At 43.1% G+C, this 21,253-nt stretch overlaps 1 protein-coding gene across 3 annotated transcripts in view; it reads right to left on the bottom strand.

The window, feature by feature from the left end:
• Nucleotides 1-10,646: 10,646 nt before the first annotated feature.
• lrrk1 (leucine-rich repeat kinase 1) overlaps nt 10,647-21,253 on the bottom strand; it is a 124,412-nt gene continuing 113,805 nt past the window's right edge. For all 3 annotated transcript variants that reach the window (XM_049561456.1, XM_049561464.1, XM_049561469.1), the window contains one exon: nt 10,647-14,810. In XM_049561456.1, coding sequence (XP_049417413.1) covers nt 14,633-14,810 — 178 coding nt within the window. In that variant the 3' untranslated portion in view covers nt 10,647-14,632. The remainder of the gene's footprint in view (nt 14,811-21,253) is intronic.

The raw sequence follows: 21,253 nt of genomic DNA, 5'->3' as shown, positions 1-21,253 counted from the left end.
CAAAGTCTGCAGACTCTCTGAGATGACGGGCCGCCACCAGCTGATTGGAACATTATATTTATCTGCATCAAATCAATTCATAATGAGCCCAGCGCTCCACATCTGTCTCTGCCTCCAGGCCACTGCCGTCACACAGCCTCTTATTATCTTTTGTTAAAGAAAATCAAATGCATATTAAAATGACACTGGGCTGTTCCCTGGGCAGAGACGGAGCAGTCAGGTCTTCGTGTGCTGGCCCGTCCGGCCACATGATGTTTTCATTAGGCGTAATGCTGCCGTTCCCCCGAGGCTAAGTGAGCTGAAAACAATTAGGGGGCTTCCTGCTGGGATGGGGGTGTGGTAGAGTCCATTGAACCCTCTTCATCTTGAACCAATCTGTTGGAACATGCCCTCCACATACTCCCCCGAGTACAGGAGTGTCGAGTTGATCACATACGTTGCCAGTGAGTGTTGCCCAATCCTGGTGTCAGCCACACGCTGCTGAGTGTGCCAACCCTGGTCATTTGGGAGCCACATGGACCTGGCAGGAAGGAGTCTGAGAGACAGCTCGATCTGAGAGACAGTTTGGTCTCAGATCAGATGATCAGCTTTGACAAACCAGCGAGAGCGGCAGGAAGGATCCTGACAGCATCTGGAGGACGATACCATGTGCAAACAGCTAGCATGTTAAGTTTTGTACTCAAGTACAGCTTTGAGGTACTTTGCTGGAGTATTTCCATGGTTTCATACATTTTACAGGGATTCTTTTGGCACCAGCTGGACCTAACTGTTTGTTTGGGTAAAAACAAAAACATTTGATGGGCTTATAAAATCTGACACATTGTTATAGTTTAACTCTGACTCTGACCCACAGCCAGGATTTTTCAATTTCAGTTTCATCCTCATGATGGGAAGCAGCCACACACACACACACACGCACACATGCACACACACACGTGAGGTGTGGAAGTGATCAGCATTGTGCTGAGGCTTTTCTTTAGAGTGAGCCAAATCTCCTGGAGACATTGAACTAGATGCAACTGTGGTAAACAACAGAGGCATTGTCCCGCTCTGAGGGGGGGTTGTTTATTCCATAACCCGACCAAGCAGCCTCTGATCCCCCCTTTAGTCACACTGACTGCAGATTTCTGTTGTACAACATCCTGCACAGAGACCGAAAAGAAATACATCTACAGATTTAATGCCTGTGTTGATTTTACTTCAGACATTGAATGCAACCAACTGCCTGGTAAAGACACAACAGACAAAGGAGAGAATATTTTGTTCGGTAAAGTTAGTGTCACGTGACCAGGCCTTAATCCATAGCGCTGTGTCAGCATTAGGGAAAAGTCTGGAATGGGGATGTCAGCTGTTACCCGTATAGAAAACTTTTGACCAGTTACACATGTCAGTATATTGGTTAATTTCTCCTCTCTTCAGTTTACAGCACTGTGCACCACACAGGTCTGGTGGGAGCCAGCAGCAGCGCCACCCATTCGGCAATTTATCGCCAGTAACGCCGTCCTGATCCAACAGTGTTGCTGTGGAAACTTTGTGCCCACCCTCCGGTCTGCTCCTGGATCACAGTTTTGGGCTGCAAACCTCTTTTAGATTCTAACTCAGAGCAGCAGAGGGAATAGCAAACAGAGGGACATATTACCAAGAAAGTAAAAGACCAACAGTTTTCACAGTAACACAAATATTCGTTTCCAAGTTGTGAGTTTTACTTTTGAGTTTTCTTTTTTTGCTTGTGTGTTTTATTTTCTCTCAAATTCATATTTTTGTTTGATATTAAAGATGTTTGATTATATTGGAACAAAACTAATTCTATACACTTCAGGGGCCACACACGTGCTGCGTCTTTAAGCACCTGGGTAACGTGAGGTCAAGCGCTGTGTGCCTATACTGTGCCAACTCAGGATGCACAATAATATCAGCACATCATCAGTATTGACTAATATCGAAATCGGACAACATGCTTTATCTTATTTTTTTGACTTTGACGTTGGCATGATACATGGCCAGTTGCTATTATTGTTTGACAGCGCCAGAAGGAAATGCGGTAGGATAACAACGAAGGTTAAGGCGTCTAAAGAACAAGTAGGGCTGGCGGGAGGGGTGGTAGATGGATCCAACAACCACCGACTTTCACCCAGGAGACTGGTGTTTGCTTCCCTTGTGATTATAAAGCCAAACCCTGTTCTTTTTTCCTAAACCCACCACGTGAGTGTGTTGGCAAAACATCACCACGTGCATTTGTTGTTGCAGAAAAAAAGAACATAAATTTGCAGTGTTGTACCAACGTAGTGCTTTTATTTTGAAAGAGACTGTATGCAAAATGATCATTTCCTGTGAAAACGGAAGTGTACTTCGAAAACAGACAGGCTGAAATCGACACAGTATCCCAGAACATCAACAACCATCGCGCCCAGGGTACCTTGCATGTCATCTCGACGTGGAAAGTCCACGACCAAACGTCAATATGTGACGAAGTTGGAGTGAGTTGTTGTTGTATATTCAATTTCTGCTAATACATCCCCCTAAATCCCTCACACTGGACCTTAAAATTAAGTTAAATTAAGTTTATGAAAACAATGTTGATAAGATTACTTAGGTAATGCAATCATACTCAGTGTTTAAAGCATTTCCTAATACTGTTGAAGCTGAAACAAATGTACAGTGACACCACAGAAAAGGCTGATGCCAGCTTCTTGCTAGACGAGGTCGCCGCCTGCTTCCCTTCAGCACCCATGTTAATGAATCAGGATGTTCACACTGGACATGCTGCCATGCTGAGCTCTGCAGAGGGCTCGCCATCTGCAGCGATAGTTGGAGCATCTTATATATTATTTCCATGAGTGAATCTGGCAAGAAAACACATTGATAATTTACTCTGAACCCCATGAAGGGCATAATATATGTGATATAAATTATAGAATATATATCCCCGGCTGACTTGTTCCAGGTATTTGTCAGCTGTGTCTGAACAGAGATGAGCAGACACACACACACACACACACACACACACACACACACACACACACACACACAGACAAAGCTCTACGTGTGATTATTAAAGAGCAGAGCAGCTGATTTATTTTCTGACCAGCGAGATGAAATACACTTGTGCTGTGAGCGGCCAGGCGACTGCTTGAACAGAACTCCTCAGTTCTTCCACATGTGTCATTACTCCCTCAGCTTGGCTCTGTTTCTGCTGACTCAGCTCATCTTTAACCAGGAGCCTGTCTGCACTCCTGTTCTCTCTCTGGCTTTCGGAGAGCTGGATGCATCTTGTGTTCTTCCCTCAGTGTCTGTCTCTCAGCTGTCAGTGTTACACTGGTGTTCAGCTGTACACTGCTGCTGCTGCACTCGATGTTCCTCTGCCTCGGTCTGCTCCACCACAGCTTCTAACACACACTGAAAAAACTCTGCCTCTGTGCAACATCAAGAAAATGTACCTAACTTTAGTGTTAAGGTAAGAATGCGGTCCTCGTAGTACAATAATTTAACATAGGATAGCAAATGTGATGTGATAATATGGTACAGGTTAATGTTGCTATCTTGAAGGGACGGTTCACCCTAAAATCAAGATCAGTGTTTCGATTTCTGGCTCCTCCAGTCTGCATGTCAAAGAATCCTTGAGCAAGATATTGAACCCCAAATTGCTCCTGATGGCTGTTCCATCGGTGTGAATGGTTAGTGAGTAAGAGGTGGGCTCGGTCACCAGTGTATAAATGTGTGTGTTAATGGGCCAGTGTGGTTGGAAGACAAGAAAGTGTTATACAAGTGCAGTCATTTTACCATTAACAGGTGTCCAGAGTCAAAGTCTGATGTCAATTATCTGAACGACTTTGATGAGTAAAAGCAAAAGCAACTCTGTTTATATGAGTTCATGTCCCAGATAAACATGATCTCATCCTAGTGTTGCTAAAACCACGCCAGCGGCAGCTTTGTGTGTTGTATCGGCAGTTAGGTTTAGGCAACAAAACGACATTGTTATGGTGAGGAAAAGATCACAGATGTCGCTTAAAAAAACACCCAGCTTAAAGTGGCACAAAGACAGTGGTAAGACAAGGATAGTGGTTGGGTTTTGACAACAAAAGTGCCTGGTTATCGCTCAGAAAAGATTGCGGATGTCCCGAAAAACCACCAAGCTTTGAGTGGCACAAATGCGGCTCAAAATGAGGCGGTGTGTCGCTACAAAAGCCTCATTTTCGAGTGGTACAAATGTGGTGGCGTGAAGGGGTCGGTGGTTGGGTTTACAAAACTAAAGTACTTGGTTAGGAAAAGATTGCGGTTGTCGCTAAAAAAACCACACCAGCTTTGAGTGGCACAAACACAGCGGTAAGAGGAAGTTGGCGGTTCAGTTTAGGTAACAATACTATTTGGTTATGGTTGGGAAAAGATTGCGGATGTTGCTAAACAATACCCAGCTTTGAGTGGCACAAACACCGCAACCAGTTTTGATGGTTTGTTGGTTTCAAGCACCAGTCTCCAAGGTCAAAGTCCAGTGTTTGTTGCACCCATCCACCTACTCGCCTACCCACCCTACTGTCACGCTTCTTAAACTACATCCATTACTCTGACAGTCTAATAATGATGTGGAGGGGTTTACGTTGGAGTCGGTACAAAGCCCAGCGTGTCTCACACAGACACGTCATCATAATGACTTGAAGGACACGGCCCATGTGGCGTATTTTGACGCCCTGGGAGTGAGATCAGGCTGCTCACATTTGAGGATCCAAGATTTTATTCTGCAGAGTCATCCAGATAACGCTGTAGATTTCCATCTCTGCGCTCATCTACTTTACTTAAACAGCCACGTAGTGCATTAATAAAGTCCATATGTTTCATTGTCCACATTTATATAAGTCTTTCTCTTCTATATTAGATTTGTGTCCTTCCTGTTGCCAGTGATTTTTTTCCCTCTCACACTCCGTTCTCAGTCAGATTCTCCACACTTCAACACAAACTCTCAGTCTGGCTTATACAGCTGCGGCACAGTATGAAAGCAGTTTGGTGATGAAGGTAGACACTGGGGGGGGGGGGGGGGGGCACAAATGAAATGGAGGTTTGGGGTCGTCCCACAGGAAATTTTAAACGTCAAACACTTCATTCTGGTGAATTTTTATGCATCATTTTATTGTATAAATGTCTACGTCCCCCCTGAAATCTGCTCCTGTGCCACTGAGCCACCACCCTCCACACTGCATGTGACAAAGAAAGCAAAACAAGACTAAAATTATCATATCTCTTCACTTCCTGTTGTTTTCCTCTGCGAGAGATAAAAGAGCGAGAGAGCTGATAGGCTGATAGGTGTCCTGTCTGGTGACGGTGTGCATGTCTCATATGCACGGTGGGCGGCTCGGTGGGTCGGCAGCTTTATCAGCATTCTGCTTTAGTGAGTTCATTTCTCAGAGGTTGAGAGAAGGTGTCTGCACAGTCAGTGTGAACAGATTTCCAAATTGAAAGACGCCCGACTGAACAAAGGTCTGCTTTTAGAGGAGACATCTCAGGGGAAACGGGTTAGCTTCTAACTAACAGATATCAGCATGACACTTACCCGGTTGATTGCATACAGTAAGACAATTATTAATTTTTACTGACATTTTAAGTTTAGATTTAATATGCAAATATCATTAAAAAAAAATCATTTTGGTGACACATCAGAGACACAAATTTTTATAGAGGGAATTTTTTATGTCTCTTTTTAACTTTCCATAAATCAAAAAAATACCATCAACAGCCAAAAAATAAACAAATAAATCCACAAAAAAAGAAAAGAGAAATCAATTTACCCCTTGTTTTTAGCAATAAAATGTTCTATTAATCAGGTTATAAATGATGTATGGACATCTCCCTCTGTAGAAACCCTCAGAATATCGACAGGAATAAAACTGGAACGTTTGCTGTACGTAAGTGCTGCTGCAGTGGAGATTTTTGGCTCAGAGTCTGAGAAAAACCCATTTTGAGGAAACAGCCTTCAAAGATAATAATAAGGAGGAAATTATTGATAGAGAGGACTCCACTCATCCCTCCTCCTGCCTGTTCACACTAATGCAGTCTTGGAACAACAAGACAAGGGCGGCTAAATCAGAACAGTTGAACATGGAACTTTTGCTACTGGCACTTTATTCATATTAATTATTCTCCCCATTTATTATTGCTCTTATTCATTATTAATATATTGTGCTGAAGCACATTTAAAGATTGGTGGCATGTGTGAAACATTTCAACTTTTTTGTGGAGCATAAAAATGACAAAGAAATCTCTTTTATTGCTCCATCAGAAAACATTATCAATAGCCATGAAACATGAATCATGTGTGGAATAAGACTGCGCAGTTTTAGCTGAAGATGAGATTTTTGGCTCAGAGTAAAATTCATTTTGAGAAAACGGCCTGTAAAATTCCTCTACAGGTGAATGAGTAAATTTTTATTCAAATAATAAATATAATCATGAAACTTCCACAGGGAAATAATTCTATTAAGACACTTATTTTCTGTATTAAAAGTTTAAATATGCAAATGAGGCATTATCTAATTAAATACACATTTTTTATGAATTTCCAGAACAATGAAAATTGGATAAAGCCATGTTCAATGTTTAGAGACATTAGAGTCACAGGTGGTTACAGAGGGAATTTTGGATCTCTCGTTTTTATCACTTCATAAATCAGATAATACTGTCAACAGCCACAAAAACAAAACAATTTTTGCCATGTTTTAAGGATAAAACCTTCCATAAATCAGACGATGAATAATGTATGAACAGCCCCTTCGTCAAAACCTTCAGAATTTACAAAGGAATAAAGCTGGAGAGTCTGTTTATAAGTGCTGCTGAAGTTGAGATTTTTTGGCTCAGACTATGAGGAAAAACTCATTTTTTAGAAAACAGCCTTTGAAAATATGGATTGTAAAATTTCATACATTTATAGAAAAAAAAGACATTATGAATATATTTAAAAAATATCTGAATAATAGATATCATCATGAAACTTCCCCAGCTGATTACTTACATTAAGACAATTTTTTTGTATTGCAAGTTTCGTGACATTTTATGTTTGAATATGCAAATGATGTATTATCTAATCAAATATGTGCGTTTTCTTTACCCCAGTTTGAAAGAACACGTTATGGAGGCAAAATAGCCCAAAATCTCACAACTGAGCAGTGCATGAAAAATCCGTCACTCCTATAACTCCATTAAAGGGACACTCCACTGATTTCCTGATGATGTCATCGGCGTTATCTCAGTTTGCGTTGGAGTTCTACAAAAAACAGAGCATCTGCTTTACAAACTGGAGGTGTGAGTTTCAGAGACATTTACCAAGCGGGGTGGGTTTACTCAAATGGAAACATTCAAAGACTGTTTCACTAAAGTGCATTACCATGACTTCTGACAAACAGAACATGTCATAACAATCATGAACACGACTGAAAAGAGACGCATAATGATAAACTACGACTGAGGAGAAAAAGGGAAACCCTCCTGACAGCTGCAATCCATCACAGCAGCTTGTTACACAGATTAGCTATCAAGTCTTCTCTCTACTGCCCTCTTCTGTCTGACGGTCCGAGGAAAACCACAGGCTGCATCTTCGAACCATTAATCCATGTGACAGGTTTAAAATGGGGTTTTGCTCAGTAACACAGCACAAAGATGTGTAAATCCTGCCCGCAGGCCGGCAGTGATCAGACTGAAGCTGAGCTGAGCTGCGAGCAGCCAGGACTTCTGTGGGTACTCTGGCCTGAGCAGAGGTTAAATGAGAGCACCCGTAGACTGAGCATGATTTATTCATATCAGTCCAACAGAAGGCCAAGTCTTTTTAAATGACAAGAGCATCATTCATGATATTTGTAGTGCCACCGTGTTGGCTGCTGAGTAAACTCCTGGCACCGACGCTGTCATCTTGTTTACAGGAGAGGCCAGGTATTTCCAAGAAAATCTCTGTAGCCTCTTGTCTTTTCAGGATTCTGGATCATTTAAGGTCAAAATTATTTCCCTGTTAAAGCTGATGTTGAAGCTCAGAGATCGATGTCTGATCAGTAATGTTTCCTCATGATAACATAGCTGCGTTTACAGAAAAGAAACCATGGTCTGATTTATAACACAGTGCATAGGATCAATATAAAAAATGTACAAAAGGACTAAAAACAAAAATGGCGTGTCCCAAAACATATTTGACAATCTCTACAATCAGGCTTTCACCTCACCATCTGCATCGCCAATTTCCTGTCTCCAAAATGTTTGTAAGCATGGGTCAGTGTTTCTCCAATCGAGTCTGTTTTTATGGATCGCAACTTTTGCCTGGGAAGTGGCGTTCGCCTTGTTCAGGCCTCCTGTTGTGTTACGCAATGTTTAGAAATCCTTTTTAAAGCCCAGACACACCAAACCGACATCAAACAGCTAGTGGCAATGAAGGTCAACTATTGCATCGCCTCACATCTCCTGTGTTTCAGCCGAAAAGCTGCACTGAAACACAACGCAGAGACTGACACCGACGGCTAAATAGCAAGTACATCCTGTGCCTGCGTGAAAGGACATAACTCTCCATACCAGCAGGCTGCGGTAGTCTTTATTGGTAATTCAAAAAGGGAAACAGATAGACTGACCGGATGGATTCAAGACAGTAGTTAGTCAGCTAGCACATTAACAACACAACCCGACGTTAAAGAACAAATGATATCTACCTAGCGAACACTAACACAAACCATCAGGAACCTTTTCTGCTAAAGAGCTCAATGGTTAGAAAGAAATAATCTTCCCTGATGTAACAAGTTTGTTTTGCTCTCACGCCCTCTTGACTGTTTGCTTTCGTCACTTCTGTCTCTCTTCTCATACGCTGTGCTGAACTAAATCGGCCAAAAAACAGCCAACGAGGACCAACTAGTGCCATGCTGCAAAAACTAGGGCAACAGATGCTCACTGACGGCTGACTGTCGGGAAACCAGTGTGATTAGCACACCTTACGTGCGACTGATCAGCAAACAGATCTCTAAAGTTGTTAGCCTAGCCGTGGATAAACGGTCAACCCCTAATGATGTCATCAGGGTAAATGTGTCAGTATGCTGAACACAGTTCCACCTTTCTGAGGTGGTCTGTGTCCGACAAATGAAACAATGAGAGCGTGGATATGTCACACATGGCATCTCCAGAGGAAAATTGTGTCGGTTTCTGTAAACCATGGATACGTTACATTTGTACGTTTAAAATGCAGCATCGCAACAAGTGACTTAATATAGAAGCTGATTCTGTCACTGGGAGATGGAGGGGGGGGTGGATGGTGAGACATCTTGGCAAGATGGCTGCCAAGCTGCAGACAACTGTTCAAGACAACTAACAGCAAATTGGTTTTTGGCGCAGCATTTTCACCAGTGTTTGAGATGTCAATTTTGGGTGTTTCTACAGACACATTGCAGCATTTGAGACATGTGGATGTATGACTAAGTGGACAAACCACTCTCAGTGTGTGGTGTATTTATCTGCAGAGACTCTGCTCTCTGCCTTTGTTTTCTTCCTATCATCTGTGTTCGAGGTGTTCGTGGGCGTGCATCCTCACAGTGACCAGGTGAGGTTGTGGCTTTATCAAAAAGGTAGAGACCAGGTGCCAGACTGTTAGCAGCGGGCATCCAAGAGACACACCACTGTTAAATTCAAATATAGCGAGGGGAAATGGCAAGCAGTGGGGATCCAAATCCGAGGCCATGGTTCTCTGCTGGAAACTGGTGGATTACCTCCTCTGGGTTGGGAGAGAGTTACTGTCTCAGGTGAGAGAGTTCAAGTATCTCGGGGTCTTCTGGAGCGTGAAATGGATCACAGATTTGATGCGGCATCTGCAGTGATGCAGGCACTGTGCCAGACCATCATGGTGAAGAGGGAGCTGAGCCGGAAGGTGAAGCTTTCGATTTACTGGCCTATCTACGTCCCAACCCTCACCTATGGTCATGAGCTCTGGGTAGTGACTGAAGGAATGAGATCGCAGATACGACCAGATGAAATGAGTTTCCTCTCTTGTCTGTCTGGGCTCAGCCTCAGAGATAGGGTGAGGAGTTCAGACATCCGGACGGAGCTCGGAGTAGAGACACTGCGCCTTCGTGTCGAAAGGGGTCAGTTGAGGTGGTTCGGGGATCTGATATGGATCCTCCCGCGGGGCAGACCCAGAACACACTGGAGGGATTACATATCTCATCTGGCCTGGGAACGCCCTGGGCATTGTTGGGGCACACACCCATAAATGTCCCAAACACAAAATATGAAAAAAAAAAAGAACATGTAGGCTGAAGGCAGAGTCTCTGCACATAAATACACCGCCACACACAAAGAGCGGGCGATAAGTGATGTGCACTGAAACTCCTACCTAGTGTACCTTTAACATGTTGTTTTACACATCACATTACTGCCATACATGATTCTGTTGCGTGAAAATACGCAGTGAGGATCAGGTCCAGCAGAAAGCCTTGCCAGAGCTCTGAGCAGGAAGCAGCCACTTATGTTCCTCATACCAAGCAGGAGCCTTGTTATCAGCTTCCTCCTCCCATCTGTCATCATCACTTCATCACAGCAGGCGTCTCTCCTTCTCTCTCACAGTGTGCGGTGCATGAAAGCAGAGGGACAGGTTTGAGTGTCCAGAAGTTTCCATGTGTGTCTCAATGATGACAGCAGAGTTATCATAAGAACTTTATTTAGTAACATATTGTACAGCAGATATTTACACAACAGCTTCCATTTCATTACACGTTCTGATAAATACATAACCTCTGCCTCACCACCAGGCTACAATATACACTTCTTTACTGGCCACCGTAGAAATATGCCAATGTAAAACGGCGAAAAACAGATTTGGTTGTAAAGATAAAATGATTAAAAAGATGTAAAACCATGATGCGGGGAGTGATGGGCTCCTCTCAGCCTCTACACTGTGACTGACAGCTTTTTATTGTCGCCACATCATTAAGCAAACACTTCACCCAAAGCTCTGCTCTCAGTGGTGCTGCATGAATCTGTCTGCAATCTGTGAGCTCAGCTGCTGACACTGGTGCTGTGTGGATAGACCAGGGAGCAAGGAGAGAGCAGAAACTTATACGTGATACATTTTGGATATTTTGGTGAAACTGAGGGCTTATGTTTGGCTGGATAGCGAGCCTAGAGAGCACTGAGTCTTTTCCTCTCTTGTAGATATGGACTGTTCCTCTGACATCTGTAACTCAGAGAGTTTCTTTCATCAGTGTCTCTGATTGAGTCTATAGACCAGAGGTGGGAACAGGTCATTGTTTTGCATGTCACGAGTTAGTCTCAATCATTTGCACTCAAGTCCTGAACATGTTTCAAGTCCTTAGCCCTCTTTCACATATGTAATGTTTATAATACAGTATTAAATTTACAGAAATCATGATTGTTTTTAAAATTTCCCTTATCTATTAAAACAAATTTGCTAAAAACTCCCTTTGCTGTTAAGCTAGCATTCATTTAACATGAGCTCACTGACTATTTTCTCACTGGCCTCGACTCACTGTTCCCTGTGCAACCTCAAATGTCAAATGAAGTTGCTGCATCTTCATCCTCCAAGATTTGCAGTCTGAAATTCAACAAATTGCAATCTTTTTATACGTGAATTAAATTATCTTTGGTAACGTTTTTTCCAACTAGCGCTCAGTAATGTAACATTTGGCTCTCTCCTGCAACTTAGCAGGGTGCTGTCTGATTGGCTCACACAAAGTGGGTCTGGGGAATTAAGTGTCGACTTACAGGGAGTGAATAGTGTTAATGTTTTTGATAAGGAAATTAACTGATTTGTAGCGCATTCTTCAGGTATCAAGTATTTTCAAATCAAATCAGTTGAGAGAAATGAGTCATTGATGTTAAAGTCCGAGTCAAGTTGCAAGTCATTTTTTGATTTTTTCGAGTCTAAAGTCTTCAAACGTGTGACCTGAGTCCAAGTCCTTTGATTCAAGTCCAAACTTCTGCAATAGAGGTGTCACCTGGACTGATATGTACCACTGTACAGTGAAAGATAAAACTAAAACACCCATGGGAAGCATTCAGCACACTGTACCGGCCTCATGGGGGCGGAAGTCCAGCTGATTTCAGTTATGGATGATTTGGTGACACCTGAAGGTACTGATGGTATCGGTGGGTGTATTTTAGTCCCTCTGAATGTGTACGGAAATTTAAAAAAACAGATATTTTCCCTCTTCATTTTAAAAGTTCTGTCCACATGACCTTTATTTTACAAGATATCTCTGTCCAAACTAGAATGCAAAAACAACTCCAAATGGTCGCCAGTGTGTACGGCAGTCTCCCCTTCGCCTCTGATACATGGACGAAGGAGCTCAACTAAAACACAGAGTGATGCAAAAGTTTCCTTCCACTCCTCATCGACAGCAATCCCACTTTATAAATTGTTCCAGCATCTTCTGATTCGACTGGGCCTGGTGATCCAAAACCGTTGTTTATAGTAGACTTAAAAAACGCGGATGGGTGCAGCAGACGCCTCTGATTATCTGTGAAGTTGTGCAGTCATATTAGGTGTAAAGTAGTCCTTCGACCAAGCAGTGCTAATAAAAGGTAAACAAGCCGGTGAGTTAGTCCGCGGTGTTGTTGCAAACTCATTATACAAAGCAACAGTGGGCGTGGACAAATTAAGAAGATTGTCTAAGGTGAAATCTTCACCTTAGAAGGCACTTTAAATAATCTCTGTTTTAGGGACCTAAACCTCTGTTTGCATGTGGACAAGAGGCCAAAACGTAGAGACAGATATCAGGTTTCAAAATGATCTGTATACATGCAGACAGGGTTTTAATAACACCAGAAATTTAAGAAAATAAGAACAAGCGGTGTTTATAGGCCAGCATATATTTGGCCTCTCGTTCACACAAACAAGCCATTATGTCACTAAAACAGAGATTTTTTGAAACACCCTCTAAGGTTAAGATTTTTCAAAACTCTGATTACTGTGTATCTGTGTGGACGTGTAAAAGGGAGTGTTTGGAAGGCGATGACATCATCTCAATTTGTACATTGCCCATTGTTGCTTTGAGTAATGAGCATGAGCCAGATAAAAAACCAACAACAGACTACCGGTTTGCTAATGTTTTCTTATCACCACTTGGTCTAATGAATAGTTCACACATAACCTTAGTACTGCTGCACCACTTCACAGACGAACGGAGGTGTCTGCCATGCCCAGTGTTATTTGGTCCATCTCAGCGTCTGTGGTAACGTCTGCCTAAAAAATAATTTGGATCAGATCCGGTTGAACCAGCAGATTGTGAGACACTTTCGAGAGTGGGACTGTTGTTGGTAAGGTGTGACAGGTAAACATATATACCTGTCCTTGTATGAATCAGGGATAATGAGTTCTTTGCGTCGCAGTTGACAGCTAAATTTAACGAGTGTTTGGAGTTGTTATGCATTTAGTGTTGATTAGAGCTGCACGGTAGGCAAAAAAAATCATATTGTGAATATTTTGACAAATATCGCGACTGCAATATGAGTTGCAATTTTTATGGGAAAGGTAATTTTTGCATTTTAGTTCCACTGAAAAAATATATAAAAATGATGATGATGTGATTTTTGCTGGGGTCTCTACCTAACGAGCATGTCCCCTTTACACCTGGAAAATAATTTTTAGGCCAGGGCATCTCTGCAGCACCACAGGATATTGCACTTAAATATCTGTGTAGGTGTGGACGGGGCCTCTGTATCCAACAAACTGAATTAATGATCCACTGTTGTCTTCTACATTATGTCAAATGTGCACATGCACCAGCTTCTGTCTTTGGCATCACATCCAGTACTGATGACTTTCTGTTCTCCTGAGATACAGATGCAAGTGGGACAGAGTTGAGCAGGAAACACACTGTGGTGTCTGAAGCCGCAGTGGAGCCTCATTTAAAAAAACATAAAGTGGTCTTTTATCTCTGAGAACCTGCCAAAGCATCAGGTTTTAATGACAGCAGCTGGGAACCACTGGTCTGTTGCATAATGTTGCGCCAATCACAGATGTTCGTTTGTTGCTTACAGACCGCTCTGGTAACAATGGGAGCTGTGGCTGGGATGCAGATTCATATGGCACAGTTAAAGACAGGAACACTGTGTTCAGTGTCATCTACAACCTGCTGTTTGTTTCCAGCAAACAGCTGTTTCCCAGCAGCACCAGCTTCATTTAAAAAGACTCAATACTTACAATGTCCCTGTCCATAAAGTTGCAGATTGGAACAGTTAAATGAGGGGAGACTGAAATAGACAGAAAGAATAAACAATGGCCTGCAGCAGCTGGAGTCAGACACAAACACTCCGCCACATCTTGAACTGAATTCCAGTCATACCAAACAGGCTAAATATGAATATGTGACCAACGTTTAAACCTCTGAGCAGAAGTAAAGTTTGATCTGTGACTCAGCTTCCTGTCTGCTGTGGCATTACAGATATTCAGGTCTTATTTGTACTTAAGTAGTGAGGGGATGTAACCACTGTGCACAGCTGGAGGCTTGGCCCTTACAGCACACCTCCTCCCCCCTCCTACGTTGCCCTGATGTCAGCGTTCGGCGGCCCCCTGCTCTGAACACTGGCAGTCTGTCGTTGTGTATTCCCCTCGGCTCGCCCTCCGTACAGAGCTGCAATTCTGCGCCTCACCGACGCAGCACAACAGCTACCTTCTTTTCCTCATGCTGGTCTCCAAGCGGCCAAGCTCCTCGTAAGACTGGTAGAAGACTTCCAGCTCGCGGCAGCCCCAGCCCCTCCAGACACACAGGCACCACTCCATGTTTTCCTTACGAAAGCCACATACAACTGTGTCCTTTGCCACTACTGCTGCCTCCTCCAAGATCCTGAGAGGAACAGAGAGAAGAGAAGTGAGATCAATCTGTGAGGGTTAGAGAGGGATGCTATGCAGGGAGGGAGCTAAAGTTAGTGGCACATCTCTGTGCACTCTAATTAGCTCTTCCTAGAAGCTAGTGAGCTGTTCTAGGAAGTGGTTCCCTGGAAAGCCACCGAGGACACTGAATGCTCTGTTAGCACACAGAAGTTAGTATTTATCTAAGTGCTGGTAAAGAAAAAGAAAATTCCTGAACTTCTCTGCTCTGAAATGTCTCATCCAAAGCTCCTGGAAAGAAAAATACAAAATCAAAGCAAAAGACAAAGCCATCAATTTTTAAAGGTCCAGGGTGTCGGATTTAGGAGGATATACTGGTGGAGAAGGAATATAATACAATAAGTATGTTTTTTTAAAGTGTATAGACCCTTTTACTGTTAGTAAACACTATGATGTTTTTTGGTGGGCGGGGCTTAGCTGGAGGCAAAAAAGTTCTCCACAGAGATTAGTTAATGCTAGCTAGCAAGTTCTGTTGTCTTGTTTTAGACGATGGCGGAAGATGATGCGAGTGGTGCGTTCAGAAACACTCATTGTGAGTGTGGGAGTGCACTCTGACACAAACTGGAGCGTTGATAAATTGGGAGCGCTGTCTGAATGTAGCGTTGGGTTATCCAGAGCAGCGCACTCTCAGAGTGGCAGAGCGCACTCTGGACACTCTGTCTGTGGAGACGGAGCAGCAGAGCGCCGAGCGGAGTGAATGTGTGATTAACTTAACCATTGGTTCATTCATGTAGAAATATAACGCTGCGTTTCTTCCACCAACAGGGCTCTCATTTTAGTGTAGAGCGTCAGACTGAATTTACCAACGCACCATGTCAGGTCACTCACTCTCCGGGACCGCCAGTGTTACTTGAATAAGTAAACACTGAGCAACGGGACCAGACTGGCCGACCCGTATGCTCTCACTCAGTGGATGGATGATGTCACAGGAAGCCAATCTTACAAAGGAGGACCACACTTGTTTGTTTTGCTATGGAAGCTAACGTTAGCTAATGTGCTAAAAAGTTAGCGTTGCAGAGAAATCCAATCTTCCTCTTAATCCCTCCCCAGTTTCTGATGAGGTGGACATGATAACCCTTAATACACATAACCTTATTCATCCCTACAACAGGAAATACTTTTTCCCTAACCTGATATGAAGTGTGCGCTGCACATGTGAGCATTTTTGATGATGGCCTCCGTCCAGTCCTTTGGTCTTATCACATTTAACCATAGTTGTCTTTGTTTTTGTTGACGGGCAGTGGCGGCTGGTTTTGAGCCATGACTCCTTCTATTCTGGCTCCCAGTAACACAACAAGACAAACACATTTTAACACTCCCATGGAGCCTACAGCCCTGTGGGGGAGAGGCAGGTTTTGCAGGTAATAAAGTGACATCATTGTAACGTTGGCCCTAAAGGGTCCATATGATTGTGGCACTTTAAAACGATGTTTATTCATGTAGGGAACTCAGCGCTCACCCTCAGGGGGGTGCACAAATTGACACTGATGTCATGCAGGCTAATTTTAATTTTTATACATTGGGGAAGGGGTTATGTTAATGATGCCCAGGAGCATCATCGTGATTTAAGGCCCGCCACACACAAATGTTGAAAAACAGTTTAATAATCTAACCTAACAGTTCAGTACTACACACTTCACAGTCTGTTCACATGTTTTCAACAAGTATTTTCTGACATGTATGATGTGTTTAAAAATAAATCACTAATTATACTTTTCCCTGAGTTTAAACTCTAATTTATGAAGGCTGTGACACAAAGCATTCTGGGAGGAAGAAGAGCTTCTGGGGACCGTGTGTCCTGAGCTCAACCACCCATGTATCATGCTGAACAACCCTGAATTATCTTCTTCCATTGTTGTTTCATCTTTGTGAGGTGTGTCATTATCCTCCACTGATGTTAGTTCACGTCCTTTGATATACGGCCTCGTGATGACGGCGCTCTGTGAAGTCACAGTCAGTAATAACTCAGCCTTTAATACGTTTGTAATGGAGATAAAACTGTCCAATCAAAGCAGCCATGTGATATACCTGCAGGCCTGGCGACCCCTCGCTTCACCTGAGCCGTGACCCCCCCTCCCCAGAGTGTCGTCTATGCTACAGGTGCACCATGTAATAACTGCTTATTAAGGGCCCTGTTTTGGGTGGCCCTTTTATTGCCTGCTGCTAAAAGGCCAGGCCCCTTTTTGTGGACACTCACACAGGAGTCCTTTCTGCAAAGGAGCAGCTGCTGGCTTCTTTACAGAAATAATTACAGACTCAGCCGAGCACCATAAGTACATGATGAAGGATCTCGCTCGGCTTTATTGAGGCTGCATCAGTAAATTAATATATAGCTCTTTGGCCAGCGGTGAATGGTTTCAAGCACAGCTGCAAACGGGCTCCATGCAGGTGGAGGAAAACCCAGTTTAGACCTCAGTAAGTCCCTCTAATGTTAAAAAGACCAGTTAAAGTGGTTCAGTCTGAGACTGAACAGAAAATTCAAGTTGTAAAAAGATGAATAGATTTATTCTTAATGGCTCTGGAATTAAAACACATTTAAAGTGTTTAAAGTCAAGGTCGTGCGCAATACATCAGTCTGGTTGATCTGCACTGTGAACTGTGAAGAACTGAGCAGCTTCTAGTTACAACTCCATGTTTCAGTTCTTTAATAATGTTACTCTACTTTTAGTGAAGCACACTTTTTAACTTCATATCCTCACCTGTTCTTTTATGGTCGTCCACAACTTCCACATGGGTGCAATGCAAATGCCATCCAAACTTTTAAAACTTCTTTACAGTCTTAGAAACATTCAACTTTTTTCTTCTTTTTTACATCAGGTGAACGATTGGTGGTAAATTAGAACCCTCTGCTCTCAGACTGACGTAATCTTAAACAGATCACAGTTATCTTTTCAATCAACTTCCATCACAGATTACATTTTAGATTTATTTCAGACATTAACAGGGTTGTGCATGCGTATACACTTTAACTGACATCTTGCATCACTAAAACCTTACATACTCACAGGAGGATATTTCCTTGGATGACTGGGGTGTAATATGTGCTGAGGCTCGCAGACAAACAGTGAATACAAATTTTTTCACTGTATGTGGGGATTGCAAAGACATTACAATTTTTATCTAGAGGTGTACCGATACCACTTTTTCCTTCCCGATACAGATTCCGATCCCTGAACCTTAGGTATGTATGTAGTGTTCAGACAAAAGATAGATAAGGCACAATATCTGTTACGTATTTAAAACTTCAAACACTTGATGCATTGAGAGAGGCGCAGCAGGTTGATCTCAACCTGCATTTTACGGATGCTGAATGGTCAGATATTCCCAAGGATACACACCTCCTCAATATGTGCCACACACAGCCTGATTCACTTCAAGGTGGTTAGTACACAGACTTCATCCATCTAAAGTCAGAATCTCAAAGATGTGCCCCTCGGTCGATGATGCTTGTGATAGATGTAAAAGTTCCCCTGCATCTCGAGCTCATACATTCTGGTCTTGCCCGGGTCTCTCAGTTCACTGGTTCTCCATTTTTTAAGCCCTTTTCAAAATACGTGGAAAAACAATTGATCCAAATCCAAGTCTTACAGCAATTTTTGGTATTCAGTGTGAAGACAGTCATCTTTGTAAGATACAGTCATTTGTCACCCTTTTAGCCAGAAGACTTATGTTACTTAGTTGGGAGCAGGTGACCCACCCTCTTAAACACTGGGTCAGAGATACATCACAGTTTTTGAAGCTAGAAAGGATAAGGTTTGATTTAGAAGGAGCTAAGGACAGTTTTAACAGTGTATGGCAACCTTTTATTACATATCTGCTGGATCAGCTGAGAGGGTGTTGTACTGTTGGTTCTCAACATCTGCTGCAGAACTTTAAATCAAAGGAACGTGTGAAAACACATACACACTTTGTCTGTTACTGTTGTTATTTCATGCTGCATTTTATCTGTTTGCTCCCAAGGGTGAAAAAAGAGAAAAAACGGAGACTAATAAATAAAGTGGAAAAAAAGATGGATAACTGAGTAAATTGGCAGAGGTGATGATTTGTGGGCTGCCTTACCGTACGTCTTAAATTGATGTGACTGTGCACTTTCTAGGATAATGTTGCTTCTGCCTCTTGTATTTCATTTTATCTTATTTTCTGTCTCGTCTTTGCCTTGGTTATATAAACTTTTCATGTAACTTTGTGAAAGGTATGGTTTGACTTTTATCTATCTTTAACATACTATTAAAAAAACAATTTCTTCTTAAGGTGTGGACACACCAAACTGACATCAAAGAACTAGCGGCGATGAAAGCCAACTGTTGCACCGTCTACGTCGCCTCACGTCGCCTCACGTCGCCCTGTGTCAGTTCCATTTGAACACACTACACGGACTACATCCGACGGCCAAGTGGCACGTACGTTCTGCGCCTGTGTGAGAAAGAGCGGAGTGAGAGAGTGGTACATCCTGTCAGCTGAGGGGTTTCCTATCTGTGCAGCCGAGTGTGCAGCCCCTCCACGGACTATTACATCCAGACGGTCCTGGTGTTTCCCTTTCGGGCTCCACTTCACTCAGCTGCCTGATAAACCCGCTGCTTCTTCCCACTTTAACCTGAATAACAAACCAGAGCTAGCTGGGAGGCTAGCGGAGGCTAACTGGCTGTGCTTCCTTCCGGTTATGCTGCGGCTAACGCTCCGCTAGCCGCTCCCAGCTAGCTCTGGTTTGTTATTCAGGTTAAAGTGGGAAGAAGCAGCGGGTCTGTGGGGCAGCTGAGTGAAGTGGAGCCTGAGGAGGAAGCACCGGTTAGCTCCGGTTTCACTATAGGCAGATTCACTTGCTACAGGGGTGAGGGAATAAAACCTGAACAGCCAATCAGAGTGATCTCTCTCACCGTCAAGCTCCGCCGTCGATTCAATATGCTCAATCGGCCGAAAAGCCACCAACGCCTTAGTGCCGATGGTGCGGGACACACTGCAAAAACTAGGCTGACAGACGCTCACTGACAGGCCGACTTTGGTCGACGGCTGACCGTCGGCTTGGTGTGTCAGGGCCTTAAGCTTAAACAGGGTCTTATTTCAATGTTTAAACTTCATCTGACAAACTCTATTGTGAGTGTGAAGATATTCTTACTCCTACATCAGGCCATCAAAGCCCTCTCTGGCTGAGCTAAACAGGTAAGCTGGTGGCTCTGGATTAAGAGGAGAGACACCACTTGGGCCCCGAGATACCACCAACAACAGCCGGATTCAAGGGAGTAAAAGCAGAGGGGGGCGCACCTGGGATGCCAGGTGCTGGCATTTAACTTTAACCAAATTTAACCATTTAACTCAACCAAAATAAGGATGTAGGGGGAGGTAGAGTGTACGGCCCAGTCTGATGGGGGAGAGTTCAGTCCCACAGATGTCTCTCCTTGGCTCTGCCTTCCCTGTGCTCTTTCCTTATTTTCTATCCATCTTACAATAACCCTTTGACTCCCACTCGGAAACCCCCATATGGCACCATTACTCCCACTCATAGTCTCAGTGTGTGAATCAAGGGATTGTAACATCTTGTCCTAAACTGAACTACTGCCCTTCCTCAGTATCTGTGTCTTGATGACCTGAATGTAATGGTCGTGGAAAATGCTGACGCAAAAACTTGGAAAAAATATTAAACTGAGGGAATGTCTGATTGTGCAACACTATGAAATTTTAAAGCCTGGACAACATCACTTAATCAAATGTTTATTATTATTAACATTTAAATAGCGAGGTTGTTTTTGTCATGAGTTGTTTTAGTGTATAATCTGCAGATACTGGAGGCCTTTGGTCGTCTCTGCTGCTGTTGTGGATCACATGTTGCTGCTGCTCTGGTGGCTGACGATCAGCTTCCAGCCCTGAAGGAAGTCCTCTGGTTCAGAGGGTGCAGCTAAATGTTTTTAGATTCTATTTTCAGTGCCGTTTTATTTCAGGGCAGGATTGGCTCATAGTAACCACTTTTTCTGGAGCGCTGCAGCCAGTTTGTGTTTAGTTCATCTCTGTGACATGTCATCAAGGACCAAAGACACTTGGTGATATTGTATCTACCACACAGTGCTGGTGTGCTTTATTAAACTGCCATAACATAGTTGTTTTTAATGGTTCTTCCTGTTCCTCAAGGCTGCTTTAAAGTGAAATGATTCAAGTCATAGAAATGAAGGCCATAAATACTACCGTCTCTCATATTATGGTTCCACAAAATTTTCTTGCCATCTCGAAAATGTTAGTTTAAATTGGCCAAATAAAATGAGCATTTCAAAAACACTCATAAAGTCTCAAACTAGAATTACTGTCCTGCGGTTGTATCCCTCTGTGCACCAGTTTCTCTTGCAGTTTTCATCCACGTCAGTGAAAACATGGATGCTTCACACACAGAAGATCTATACAATCAGCACAGTG

Source organism: Epinephelus fuscoguttatus, linkage group LG2 (genome assembly GCF_011397635.1).
Source record: "Epinephelus fuscoguttatus linkage group LG2, E.fuscoguttatus.final_Chr_v1".
NCBI lineage: Eukaryota > Metazoa > Chordata > Actinopteri > Perciformes > Serranidae > Epinephelus > Epinephelus fuscoguttatus.
Note: the sequence above shows the minus strand (reverse complement) of the source record. Positions and strands in the feature narration are given on the sequence as shown.